Raw genomic sequence first — 15,545 nt, forward strand, 5'->3', positions numbered from 1 at the left:
AAATAAATATCAGTCTGTAAATATAACTTTTTTGGACATTCCGTAATTCTCTTTAGAAAGTTAGAAATTATAAAATGCCCTTAACGAAGAGGACAAGATATTTTTCCGAATTTAGAATTTCTTAGGATTACAATGTTCAAGAAATTGTTTTCAAGAAGGCCTTTTTTTCCGTACTTAGCATAAGTGAGACTGTGGGATCCAATGATTAATTTTTTTTTAAAGATAAAGATAATTTCCTCCATAGGGTCACTTCCTTGGTTCAGATACTGTGTAGCGGGTGTAAAATTTTTGTAGCGGGCGTAAAATGTCATAAAGCGGGCGTAAAGTTTCATGTCGGCCCAGTGGCCGAGTGCGCATGTGCGAACGTCACTAGGTTGGAAGCGGTCACATTACTCTTGTTTTACGTGCATGCAATGATGCTTTTTCAAGGGAAGTCGGACAAAATGAAAATTTAAGAGTCTTCACTAACATCGCAAACTCTTAAGAAGCTTTTTAAACTATCATCTCATTTATTCTTTACTTTATCAGGATATATTACTCCAACTTAAAAGACCCACATGAACAACAGAAATTTTTCTCTCCCATAGGGAAAATATTTACAATTAAAATTTAATATTCTAAAAATCTGACGCAGGCATGAAATATAAAGTAACTTGTACTTGCTCTAGAACTTGAATGTTCTGTTAACGAATTAATATAATGCTTTTCGAGTAAAAAATATCATAAATTTAAATTCATTATCTCTGCAATAAATTCATCTAATCTTCAGGGGTTTGTAATCTTATCAGTCTACTAGAATCGATAATGAAATTGTTAGTTTTAAAATAGATTGTGATGTTCGGAGAAAAAAATAATAATATTAAATATAATACAAATCAAATTATAAAATAAAGTTGATAGAATTGTGGGTACGATTTTTAGACTGTTTAAATTAATTTTATTTATTCGATTTATATTGTAAAATTGTATGACTCAAGATAGAAAACGGGAATGTAAAGAGCTGCAAATCAAGTTACTTGAGAAGGGTACGTGGCTAAATAAATTATAAGTTGGCTGGTCCAGCAATCTGGTCTTCTGCAGTGTGTGAAACTTCAGACTAATCTTTTCTCACCTTAGCTTAATTCATTCAACTAGAAAATTATTTTTCAAACCGTTTAAACAATTTGGGGAATAATTTTAGCATAATTTTAGTCATATTTTCAATTTCGATAACTAAATATAATAAATAATTAATTTAACTGAAAATAATCAATTTCAATTAATTAATTTTGATTGAAAACAAAATTTAATTTAAATAATTCATACTCACACTATTTAGCTTAATTTTATGTTTACTGTCCTGCTTATAATGGCCTGACAATTGATATAGGACGGCACGACTTCTTCTTCTGCCATAATTGGCTGGCGGAGCTTCGGGGTCGAGATTGCCATTTGCATCTGAAAGTTAGGAAAATAATTCTAGAATTTGAATTAATGATGTCGTTAATCATTTCTGCTAAGTCAGCATCTTTTTAATTTTTTTCGACAGTTTTAAAACATTCCAAACAATATTTTAATCGTTTAAAATTGAAAGTTTCTTAACTGAACTTTTAAAAATGTACGATTGCGAATTACAAACTTGAACATTGTTCAGTTACAGATAGTCCCTATACTTCTTAAAAATAAATTATTTGAAATTTAAGAGTTGTAAATTAAAAAACTTGAAAATTGCAAATATGGCAAAAAAGATTGAAACAGAGCATATATATGTTAATTTTTCGAAAAATAGTCAATTTTAGTTTTTGGGATTTTTATATTATATATTTTTAATCATTATAAAAACTAGCAAAAACTCTCTTTTCCAACTTAATTCTCCAAATAAAATTACCCCTCAGAACAAACCCTGATGTTGTCATAATACTCAGGACTTCAAAATCTTTGCCAATGGTTTTAAGTTCTACTCTTATTTTTCATTTATTGCAACTATTTTCACTTAAATTTACATTTATCTATAAAAGTTTGAAAAGTAAAAGATGTTGATATATGTATGTATAAAATGCTTACATAAGCATAGAAATTGATAAAATAATATTATATTTGTTATCTTGTTTTAAAAGATAAAGCATGATTCACTTTGGTTAGTTAATCGCTAAGAGAATAGTAGGAATACTTTAAAGGCTACTTTAAAGCTTCCACTCAACTTTGTCAACTTACAAAGTTATTCAACTTAGCATGAAATAAGTTTTGTTCTCCAAAACTTTCTTAGTCTAACGGCAGTCATAAATCAAGTTTTCGAAATATTGTTTCAGCTTCCTAATTGCATAATTGAAATAAATGTTAATTATTATTTATATATATTCGCACATCTTTATAATTAATATTACTAACAAAATTAAATGATCTTTCCAGAAATATAAAATATTTGAAATCAGTGAATCTACAGCTAGCAGTGATTAAGCAAGAATAGAGTGCATTTTGCATACTACAAGCAACTGTCAACACGTGTAATTTTCTATAAAAATTATTCTATCTTTTATTAATCAACTTTTGTATTGGAATGCGATTTGAAAGTGAAATTTAATCATAAAGTAGCGTTGTAAAAAGGCTCTAAAGATAAGTTCAAATTTTCTATTACAGGGTGTCATTTTGTGCACGTTTAAAACTGATTACATTACGAAGAAAGCGTGGAGTTTCCTAAGCTTTTATGGCGTATACAAATTCACCGTTTCCATTGTGTCGCGAATTGTTCCTGCTTAAAAAGATTTCATCACGATGGTTTCAGAAGCGTGATTTTATGTCCTAGCGACCTCTAGTGGAAGGTCTGTTCTAAAATGTTTTTTATATAGAAAAAATATGGTAAACCGAAGTAATGTAATCTTATTAATTAATCTATAGAATATCAAAAATAACTCGGCGAATAAGGTAACTAATTATGTACATCTATTTCATGTCACAAATGGAAGAATTCTTCTATGTATTTGGCACCCAAAGAATTTTTCTGGGGAACTGAAGTAAGATAATAATTATAAAAAATGTTCATAACTAATGCAAAAAAACAACTATAAAAACAACAAACAACAAAAATGAATAAATTTTTAATGAAAAAGCTCTTGGCAATATGATTTCCGGAAAAGTACTTTCTACAGTAACAGAGAAATTTATCGGCACGCCTGTTTTTAAAATTTTGGTAATGCGCCTTATAATTTTAAAAACAGGTGCATATTTACTTCAATTGCACAAAAGAGAATTAACTTCTGGAATAAATAAACTGGCGTTGAAGGCAGAATATTAATTTCCTACAAATAAGTGTATTGCAAAAATAGTTAGAAATTGTTACTATGTAATAAAGTCCTTGTGTTCATTTCAAAGGTTAAAATAATTAAGATATTTTAGAAATTTTTCGCTAGATTCTGCTTTATGTTCGAACTCAGTACAAAAAAGTAGTAAAATTTCAAAAAGGTTTCAATACTTACAATTTTGTTTCGAAAAATTATTTATAATATATATATATTTTTTTAAATTTATTAATATTTATAAAATAATTATTCTTTTAGGTTTATAAAAATTATGTATTGAGTATGATCATTATTGGAAATTTCCCGACTTTATTATACCAAGCTAGGCTCTACAGTAGAATCTATAGGGAAAAAATACTAAAAATATCTTAACAATTCAACAAAATAATATAGATACTCACTTTTTAAATCAGCCGAAGAACCTTATAAAATGTGTATTATTTATTGAATTATTCCAATTTTACGAAAACATCCACATTTTTGAGCATTTTGCAATATCTTGTTATTCAAATAAAATGTTCAGTTGGATTTTTCTGTTTAATGCAACATTTTATTAATTTTCATGATATTATAAGGAAAAGGTAATGTGAATATTAAAAAATCATGGCATTTTATTAAGAACTTAAAAAATAGGCATGTATATCATTTCCATCAGTACTGCACAAAAGATTATAATTCAATACAATTTTGAATGGCGTCTTGACTTTAATTTATGTCGGATCAATTAAGTTTTTTGATACAGTAAACAATTAATAATTTGTAATAGTAAAAAAGTAACAAGAAGTACGCTTATAACGCTCCTTCAAATCGTTAGAAAGTAACTTACTCAATTCCTAAGTATCTGATTTTGCTGAATAAACAGAAAAATATTGAAGTAATTATTAAGATTTTACAAAACAAATACCAAAACAAATTTTTAGTCTCTTTTTAAAAAAATCTAGCATTTTTCCAGGTTCTGCAGAAACTATATAGCTTAACCAGAAAATGAATTTTTTATTTTTTATAACCTGCGAATGCCTCCCGTGTTCAAAACTCATCTTAAGGTTTCAAATGTCTTTAAAAAAATTGTTTGTAATAATATTTATACATTTTACTTAAAAATGGTAACTCCTTTTATTTTTCAGCGTAATGTTTTCACTAAGATTCTTTAATTTTCCGAATTGAATTTAAATTATATCTTGTAAAAAATGGTTCAAAACCTTTCCACTATTGGTTCACGGCGACATTAGCAAAGCAAAGTGCACTCACCACTGTCGTATAACTCACAGAGCTGAAGATTTTTTGTATGCGTTATATCCTTGTGTGAGGCCAGAAAGAGGACGACGTCACCTTTCTCGTTTTTTATTGGCACGATATCGAGTAGGCAGTCGAACGGACTACCTGAAAAAAAGAGATCAATAATTAGTTTTTAATTAAAGTAAAAAGATCGATATACCATCTATATGTATCTCATCATGTCCATAGCAGGCACTTAATATGGAAGCTTTTATTTTTAATCTACTTGCATCTAGGATTTTTCTAGTTAATAAAATATAAAGAAATTTTGATACTATTTAATAGCTGTTTGTTTATTACTAACTTTCAAATGTAGTTTTTTAAAATTGTGGCATTAAATGCAATACATTTTTTTCTGATTTTAGAAAAACTGATCTGATTTGAAGTGTTTGGATTCATTTAAGAAGATAGTTTGAAATTCAGGTATCAACTTTTTTAATGTAGATTAATTTTGCTAAATGTCACTTAGCGGGCCCATTCTCATTTCGCACGGTCCGCTTCGCTCGCAAGTTTTGCTAAAGCTCCTTAGGCTTTAACGAACACATTCTCATCACGTGTCTCGTGAGAAAAAATGCTTCAAATAAAATTTTCAGATCTAACTTAAAAGAATTTTTTTTATTAAACATTCAATTGTACCTTGTATCTTTTTTCTAAAAATATTATTGGCTTCTTTCAATGTCATTTTTTCACGATTAAAATAAAAACCGTGCGTCACATCATAAAAATGATGAATAACAAATTTGTAGCTCTTCTATGGGTGAACAACTTCTGACTTTTTATTTATTCAGTTTTTGTCGTTTGCCTAAAATTTTGCACAATTTTGGTTAATTTATATTTTTTCATATCTTGTATAGTTTGAATGCAAAATGTAATTTTTTTAAAATTATTTTGTTTTTTGTGATCAAAATTTGGATTTTCAATTTTTCAAGAAAATTAAAAAAGTTGTTATGATAATCTTGTAGGTCTGTGTAAAATGAACATTTTTCTTCTCTTGACTTTTTCCATATAATGCATGCTTTGATTTAAAATGTTAAGTTGTGTATGTTTTTTTTTACTTTTGAAACTGCTACAATTCTGATAATTTTCTTTTTATCAAAAAAAGCTATTAGTATCAATTGTTCAACCTTTTCGAGTACTATAAATAACCGTAAATAGAATTTTTAAACATTGAAAAAAATATATAAAAAATTTTCAAAATGCTATAATTTTTCTAATTTGAATCAAAAATAGCTGACTAACCAACAATCCCTTTCTTTTAAGACCTTTAAAATGTGTGCGAAAGCAGAATCAAATCCGAGTAGTCTTTCCAAAATTATCCAGTGTATAGAGAACAACAAAAACGACAACGATTGACAGACATTGACATAAAAACTATACGATGGAATCATCGAAAGTCATTTGTCACATAAAACCAATACTTTCTCATTAGGACGGTAACGTAAAAATAGTAATTTTCAGTGTGTATTCAATACGGTGGATCGAAAAAACGAAATTTTGGAAATCGGAAATGGAACTATATGGTAAAGTATAATATTAGCACCCCGGAAAAATATAATTACAGTGAAACTCTTCAACAACCATACCTTCTATAGCCCTTCCGAGAATTGACGCCGCGCCGCAGGTGAGTGCAATAGGAGCTGAGCGGGGTCTGTGGCTGTCAATCAGGCGAGCACTCTGGCGTGAACAAACAAAAGCGGATAGGGCTATAATGAATCAGTTCCCACCCACCGTCAACCCCAAAATCGGCGCTATAGAAGAGTTTCACTGTAATTTGGATTCGATCGTGAAGAGAATTTTTTAGATATCTAGAACATTACTACTGTTGAAAATAATAAAAATAGTAAATTTCTTATAAACTGAGTTTTTGATTTTTTAAATTATGATTTCCTAGACTATTCAAAATCTAAATATCTAAAAAATCCTCTCTATATTTCTGTTTGTTTTAAAAGCTCCATCTCTGAGAGCGCTCAAAATAAAAATCTGTAAAAATTTGTGAAGTTGCTAAAGGTCTCCAGAAATATAAAGAAAATAACACCACGACAAAATAAAAACTATGAAAATAAGGAATTTTTTATACATATTATGTTAATCCACAAAACCAAGGCGTTCATCGATCGAATCAAAATTAACGATACATCATCGGGGTCTTAATACGCTATTCTTCTACATAGTCTCATTTCGGATTAAAAATTTTTGTTTTCTTGACTCACTCTAGTAGTCATTAGCAAAGCAGTTGTGTATTCATGCATGAAATATGACGAGATTATGAAAATCCCGTACACATAACAAGCATAAAAGTATGTAGGGAATAAAAAATGTTAAGCTTCGTTTCACATTTTTCTTCAATGGTTACATAAAAACAAAGCACATTTGTATGCTTCGATTCACTCCCTGCTAATTAAAATTCTTAAAAACTAGCATTTTCCAAAAAGTATCCAAAGAATATCCCCGGCTCGAGCCGGGGATACTCTTTGGATAACAATTGTATTGTTTTGGATTCAATTCTAATACATTTTTGGTAAAAATGTAGTAACAATTTCCACAGAGTAAGAATTTTTTCAACCTTCTCACATTGATATTAAATATAACTCTTTGGTAAACTTAATATAGTGAGAAATAAAACAAAAATCGCTCAGCGAATAACACTGTTTGAAAGTGGAGATACTATAAACCAGCCCAGTAACAGTTATTTTTCCGGCTCACAATGTACCTCTGACACTCGCAGTCAGCATTTGACACAGTACGAAAAAGGAGATGTTACAATTTTACAATGCGAAATTGGTGCGGGGTGAGGCCTTATATTGTTATACTGGATTACTATTGCAAACTGCACCATCTAGTTTGTATACCACTACCCATCGCAATATGAAAGGGGATAGCTTAAAAGTTGTAAACTATATAATTCAACATTAAAATTCACATTGGGAAAACAAAAGTTTTTAAGTGAAACCTTACAATGTGAAGCAGTAATTTAAGCGAGTTTACCAACACTATTCCACTGTACAATGTCAAACTGTAATAGCTGCTTTATGTGTGGCTACAAATGGTATTTCGACTAGTATAATTTTAGATTACTGGTTCACACTGCATTCAATACTGTGAAAACTACTCATCTCTCACTGGGTACGCTTTAAACCTTAGCTTTACTGTTCAAAATTGTACACCTTACAGTCTATATAAACGAAATGTTTGATTAAATACATATAGAACCAAATTTGCCTCCGAAAGGATATTCGACATTGATGTTTGTTCTATTTGAAGTAAAAAATAAAACTATATATTATTTAAAAACCCATACATTTCTATTTAATTAAAGTTTAGATTAAATAAAGAAAAATTATTAGATGATAATTTTCATTTATAAAATATACAAGCATGAGAAAAATGTTTTCTAACAATTTTCTTATTATTTATGATTGAAGGTAATAATTTTGTAAGAGATAAATCACAGAATATGCAAAAAATATGTACCATGAAAAATATAACTCTATATTTTACAGTCAGAAACAAAAAGCAAGAAAGATAAAGGAATAAATATATTCGTATGCACAATTGCTCCTGTTCGAGTCTAAATGAGTCAAGCGCTGCGATACATCGCTCGGACACCTGAATTTCTTAAATTTGCCTCGGCAACATATAACAGATTCCTCCTAATTCAGTTATTTCATAGAATGTCATCAACACCGGAAATGTTGAGATGAGCGAAACGAGGAAGGCAAGTTTAATTGATTAATAACGCGCAATCATGTTTAGAATTGGAACAGTTTTAATAGAGCGATACAACAAAAGTTTAATTGCTTTTACGTCCAAATGTGTCTGAATAATGTAATATTATCAATAAAATCTGATAATATCGTGTATTAAAAAAAGTCGATTGCTTCAAAGTGATAAAGGAGAAGATGCGAACTACGGAAAACTGTCCCAGAACGTTAGACATTCATTTGTTCTGAGTAATTGAAATTCCCTGCTTTATTTTAGTTTTATGCGAGATAAATCATCATAATTATTTTTAGAATAAATAACATTTTACTCAAGGCTGGAAGGCATTTTATTATCATGCGATACGGGTCCACAAAGCTACTTTTAGGCGCCCTTCAAATTTGGACCTAAATGGATGAAATCACTTTCTCCGACCCATGGTTGCATTAAATGTGACAAAAAATATATTATAGAGAAGAAAAGGGACCTGAGTAACCATGTATACTATTTTTTACTTCGGATTATTGTTTTAAGTGCTATACAGAAAAGTTAAATAAAACAACTTTTTAACCGTATTTAACTTTCTTTCCTAGTGATGTGTATCAAATTTTTGGGTGCAGTTCCGGAAAGTGCTGACTTCGGATTGATATGAAACTAAGTATACCCACGTATCTTGACTCGCTAATTAGGAAAATGATAGTAAAAATAGCCAAAAATTTGACCTTTAAGGTCAAAACAACAAAAAAATGTGTGTTTTTTAAAAAATATTTCTTTCCACTATATTTTGATCAATATTGTTTTAGAGGAGAAAGTCCGCAATAAAAGTTGCAGCCCTTGAATAAATACGTCTATGGTGCGAAAAAGGAAAATTTTAATATAGGGTTTGGGGGTGGAGGTCAAAAGATGCCATTAGCCTCCAATAAGAAGCTCTTAAAGGTTTTTCGATCAACCAATATCTTCATGCAGTCGGACGTCAAAGAATATTTTAACTTTATGCATATTAAACGTGGAATTGAAATATATGTTCTGCTTAGTTTAAATGTATAAAAAATCACTGAAAATAGTAATTAAATGTACTAAAAATTGTATGCTCTATGTTTTTCGAGCTATTATTTTTGCTACCTGTGTAACTGAGTTTGCATTTATTATTTTACTTACCACATTTATTTGAAATTAGAAATAGATGTTAGCATCATAATATAAAAAGCATTCTTCTCCTCGGGTGACTTTTGGCTTGTACTGGTTTCTTGTGTCGAAAAACGGCTGTTGATTTCTATCCCGTAGTACGGTGCGAATGTAATTATCCCTCCTCTCAGAAACACATACTTGATGGGAACTTTCAGTCGCTACTTTGACACAGCACTGAACTGTCTTTATATGGCAAGAACAGCTGAAAAGATACTCGTCTCCTAGTTCATAATCCTTTACAAAAGTATGAAGATCTTTATAGGGAATTCCCGTCGTCAGTGGTGGTTCTATCTTCTTCTAGTCGTCCCAATCCATCATTTCGGTATAGTTGTTGACTTTGCAGTTTAATTTAGGGATTTCAAATTTGCGTTATGATTTTTGCGATCTCTGTCTTGCTTCTGCAATACGACTGACAGCGAGTTCACGCACACGTCTTTTATGGTCATGAAGCATTGAGACTAGAATGTTATCGGGGTGAGAAAAATAATCGTTTTGTTGGATGACTTTTTTCATAATAGCTCTCTCTCTCTTTTCGTTACATTTAGTGCGTCAATTTAATTAAGAGATAATTAATTTTGTTGTGCTTAATGTGAAACTTTAGTGAAACACACACCTTTAAGTTAAAATTTATCAATAAAATTGGTACCTCACTCGATTTAGAGATGCTAATGTAGAGCCGCATGAACCTATTAGTTGTATTGAGCCATCTTGATTTAAAAATTTTCCAAGTATTCCGTCTTGCTAAGCTGGCAGAGCATTCTCCTTTTGGAATAGTTATCGCCATTTCGAAGAGATACTTTTGATATTTGCATAGATCACATATATCTGATAGATTTAAATCTACTGCTATTTCGAGTAGGTGAAAATTTACTAGAGTTTCAATCAGATGTCTTAATGGAAGCTCATTGAAATGAAAGAAGCTCCCAAGCCACTGAAGTTTTTTTTCCAATAATATTTCAAAGCGCCGAATATTCCCATTGTGTTTTCCTGTGTTTGTATTAATCCCATCACAACCTATCGCAACTAATTGGTCCAGTTTTATTCCACTGGTATCCAGGTATTTAAAAATTGTATTGCAAATGTTTAATGCTGTCTTCGATTTTTCGACAGTTCCATGAGCCTCATACTTATTACCAGGATCTTGAATGAGAGGTACATGCTCTTTCTTGATAGTACTTCGACGTTTGATATTTTGGTCAGCAACTTCTATCAATATGGCATCTTCTCTGCTAACAAAAAATAAGCCTTTTAAAGTCTGAAAATGTGATCTTAACTCATCATGTATTATTTTGCTCAAATTTTCTTCCTGTCTTCTTACTTTTCTCCTTTTAATTACTTGGGATATATTTTCACATGTTATAAACCCGATATCTTATAATAAAGCGCTTGTCAGAGCAGCAGCTCCTCTATCAGAAACATTACTTGAAAATAAAAAATAATAAAATCTTCTCTAAGATGAAATTTTGAAAATGGTAGATATTAAATTGTTAAGAAATTTATTTGATATATTTGTGAAAATTTTTCAAAAGTAATCCTTTAGAAATTCTTCAAGACGCAATTTTACGATCTCATTTCTACAAATCTGTGATCTTTGTTTTTCTTAAACGTAGGGTGTAGGCCATTGGCACTGTTTCAGTCTGCGTTTTGTCCTTAAAACAGAAAGTCGTTTTTTTTAAATCAGTGGATGTATTTAGAAAAATAAAAATTAAAAATTGTGTTCAGTGCGATTGAAAATATTTTAAACGAGGAATTTGCATTTTGCACTTGGCTTTAGAAAAGAAAAAAATACAAAAATAAAAGTTTTTACCATAGATTGTAATTTAAATCCTCTCTTGATTTTGTTTCCATGAGATTTTTAAAACCGATTAATTGTCAAAAAACTCTCAATATTATTTTATTGAGATTTTAATTGAAAATTTGAAAATTTACAATCGATTCTCAGAAATATTAAAGATAAAAATTTAAATCGTGGTAATAATTCTTTAATAATGAACTTCAATTTCAATTCTGCTTTTAATATAATAATAGCATAACATACAAATATTCCCTGTTAGTTTCCCATTAAGAATTCCCTGAAGAGGTAGCCTAAAAGGCCTCAAAATATGTTGTATTCTTGTAGTATAAAAAAGACGGATAAATAATAAATAACCGAGGCAGAGATAGCTTAGCTGTTTTCTTCTTTTTTTCTCCCTCTTTTTTCAATTGTCACATACCTGTCCCTAATCAGCCGCTTTATAGTGTCATTTGAAAACATATTTCTCTTGTTGGAATTTTCCAACTAGACTGGAAAAGTCTCATTCATGGACTGCATTAATATAGCTATAAACTTTCTCGTCAGCTGTCTTTTCATGTACATTATCGCTATATTATCAGTTTAAATTTCTTGATCTCAGTGTTTCCTTAGTTTTCATTTCGTTCTTTCCAATAGTCATCTCTCGCATAGTCCTTTGATCATTCAGAAGTTTTATTTCAGACACAGAAACTTTCTTAGATTTTTCATAGCGATATTTTGCGTAATCCTTACATTTACAGGTTTCAATATCAAATAATACATTAATATTTTCATTCTTAAACTTCGTATAAAATGTCTTTTACTTCCTTATCGTCAACATAAAACATATACCTTGAAATTTTGATGTACTTATCATCAAGTAGACCAACTAATTCGCGAATTCTTCTTTTGCTTCGTACTGGTATAGTAGCAGTGTCCCATATTTCAGTAATAGTACTCACCACTTTATCTAGAATATTTGAGTGTCATGAATTTTAAGCATTTGAGTTTTCACTACGATGAATCCCAATAATATTTTGCAACACCTCTTGTTTATCTGGTGGTCTTGTGTTGGATAATGTATTTGAGAAATGCTGCAAGTCCTCGTAAATTGGACAAGAGGTATTAATTTTTTTTACGAAAATGTATCATTTTTTCACTAAAACCTTAACGGCTGAAGTGATTTTACTGGCCAGTGTTTCACTGTTGATAATAAAAAAATTCAGAAATAGCTGGATAAACAAATGTCAATAAAATTAAGAAAAATTTGAACATAATTTTTTTAAGTAACTCGCTTTTCACTATGTTGAATAATTAAAAAAATGTATATGTACTTGTACTCCTCCTATCCTCCTAATCCTTATATTTTCCCTTTAATCTATTGCTGAAAAAAGTGTCATATTAATTTTCCGCAACGGGTTTAAATTCCAATAAATTCATTAAAGAATAAGCTCTGATCCCCCCCCCCCCCCCCCCCCCCCCCCCCCCCCCCGTAGCTTGGCCAATTTACCAAGATTAAACAATCTTTCAACTTTTAGTACCTTTATTTACTATTTTCAATGAATTTTTATGCATTTGAATTAAGCAAAGCATATATTTCAATCCTACTTTTATCATGCATACAGTTTAAATATTCGTTGACTTCCGATTGCATAAAGATATTGGTTGATCAAAAAAACCTTTTGAGAGCTTCTTATTAAAGGGTAATGGCAACTTTTTAACCCCCCTTTGACGCGATAACTATCTCAAAGTTTTGCTTTTTGTCTCCACGCTAGATTGTCTAAGTATACGGAAATTGCAGTACAAGTAGCCAGATTTTTTCCGTGCGAATGGGGAGAGCTGGAAAAGATCATATTTGTACCGAAACTTCGGTACGCATAGCTGGATTTTTTTGGTATGCGTAGACACTTCCTTTGCGAAACTCCAAGGGGTGAGAATATACATGAAAATTTGATTTTGATATTCAAAACATCAGAAAACGGTTTTTTTCTCACTATATTTCGATGAATATTGGTTTGAGAAGAAAAAGTTTGGAACAAAGCATATAGCCCTCGAAAAAATACTCCCGTGGTTGGCCACAGAAATAATGTTGGTGAAACTTTTACCCTTTTTTTAACGCCACATGGGAGGTGGGGAGAGGAGGCTGAAGGCACACCTGTTAGTGGGTAGAAAAATAATATTGGTTACATACTTTCACCCTTTTAACGTATCGTGAGGGGCGGCAAGGCGTCCATGTATTGGTCACAGAAATAATGTAGGTCACGTACCTTCCCCTTTCCAACGTCTCGTGGGGGCAGGAATGCATTCCTGTGAGTAGTAACAGAAGTAATAGGGGCGGGAAAGCACATCTGTGACTAGATACAGAAATACTGTTGGCCACATACCTTCTTCTTTTCAACGTATCGTGGGAACTCAAAGGCACCCCGGTGATTGGTCACATAATTTCCCTTTTCCAACTTATCACAGAGGTATAGGTCACAGAAATAATGTTGTTCTACCCCCTACTCTTGTACAAGGTAATATAAAGAGGGAGGCATACATATCACGTGGTAGACAGAAGTGCCACAAATCCCACTCCAAGCTATCAAAAAATAATTTTTTTTTCGAGAAACTGTGTTAAACATGAAATATGTATTTTGTAAGGATCTACAATTTTTTCTTGATAAATTTTTATTATTTAATAACTAACCGGCTTGTACTTTTCGGTATATTATCCAAATATTTTATAAATTGAATTTATGATAATTACATCCATTTTTAATTATCAAATAACAAACATGATTTTACCATCTTTTCTTTTTTGAAGAGCTTCTCCTGGATTAACTGTATTTTTTATTTTTATAAAATAATTGTCTATTCAAGTGATTAAGAAGATGATACAGAAGAAGATGTACAGAAGAAGATGTACAGTTCATATTTTAACCAAACAATTGCATTTTTGACCAAAAGTGATACATTTTCAACCAAAAAGATTAAATTTTTAACCTAATTTAAAGGCAAATAGTTGAATTTTCAACCATAATTATGAATACTTAATAAGAAAAAATTAATTTTTTTACTAAGTACTTCAACTTTAAGTGAATAATCGAATTTTCCACCCAAAAATTATGATTTTAATTTTTAAAAATATAGTTGCATTTACAACAAAACGACTTTGCAACCAAAAAATACGAGGTTTGTTCAAAAAATAAGGTGACTTTATGGTTTTCTCAAAAAATATTAATTTATTCCTGAATATTCATGTTGTCCCCTTCAAAGTAATCCCCCTCAGGTACAATACACTTGTGCCAACGCTTTTTCAAATCATCGAAGCACTTCTGATAATCATTTTGTGGTATAGGCTTGAGTTTTTTCAGCGATGCAGTTTTTATGTCCTCAATCGTTGAAAATCGATGTCCTTTCATGGGTCTCTTCAGTTTTGGGAAAAGAAAAAAGTCACTGGGGGCCAAATTCGGTGAATATGGAGGCTGAGGCATGACTGTGGTGCTGTTTTTGGCCAGAAAATCTTTCACAAGCAACGATGAATGAGCAGGTGCATTATCGTGCAAAAGCCACGAATTGTTTTTGCAAAGTTCCGGACGTTTTTTGCGTATCGCCTGTCGCAAACGGCGCATAACTTGAAGGTAATATCCCTTATTGACCGTACGACCTTGTGGTAAGAATTCCTGATGCACTACGCCACGGTAATCAAAGAACACAGTGAGCAAAACCTTCAACAAATTTCGCTGACACACGTCTCATGCCCAAAACGTCCGAAAAGATAGCATGGCATGAGCCAACCGATATGCCAACATCTTCAGCAACTTCTCTGATGGTAATTAAGCGATTTTTCAACACCATTTCTTCCACTGCTTGAACGTTTTCATCTGTTGTTGACGTGCTGGGACGTCCAGGGCGAAGTTCGTCTTCGACATCCTCTTGGCCTTCTCGGAACAGCTTGTACCACTTATACATATTTTTCTTACTCAGAGTAGACTCACCGTATGCAACTGTCAACATTTCAAGAGTTTTAGAGCACTGAATTCCATTTTACACAAAATTTAATGCAAACTCTTTGCTCCAATTTTTTCGAAAGAAGAAAATCGCCGAGCACACCAAACCCTTCTAACCTTTTACGCCTCTGCCAGAAAAACAACACGAGCTATATAGTAAAAACTGTGAACATATGATCGTGACAAGTGTACCAGCATAACAAAACAAAAAATTTAAAACTTGAATGTACGTAGCCCGCGAAAATTGAATAGTCACCTTACTTTTTGAACACACTTCGTATATGTATATGTATATGCATATAGATAGATAGATAGATAGATAGATAGATAGATAGATAGATAGAT

At 31.1% G+C, this 15,545-nt stretch overlaps 1 protein-coding gene across 1 annotated transcript in view; it reads right to left on the bottom strand.

The window, feature by feature from the left end:
- Nucleotides 1-15,545, bottom strand: part of LOC117174693 (potassium voltage-gated channel subfamily H member 8) — a 288,810-nt gene that overhangs the window by 112,682 nt on the left and 160,583 nt on the right. The window contains exons 4-5 of the mRNA XM_033363998.1: nt 4,524-4,655; nt 1,310-1,437 (exon numbers count right to left, since the gene is read on the bottom strand). Of these exons, the coding sequence (XP_033219889.1) occupies nt 1,310-1,437; nt 4,524-4,655 (260 nt within the window). The remainder of the gene's footprint in view (nt 1-1,309; nt 1,438-4,523; nt 4,656-15,545) is intronic.

The sequence above is a fragment of the Belonocnema kinseyi genome, chromosome 6, assembly GCF_010883055.1.
Source record: "Belonocnema kinseyi isolate 2016_QV_RU_SX_M_011 chromosome 6, B_treatae_v1, whole genome shotgun sequence".
Lineage (NCBI taxonomy): Eukaryota > Metazoa > Arthropoda > Insecta > Hymenoptera > Cynipidae > Belonocnema > Belonocnema kinseyi.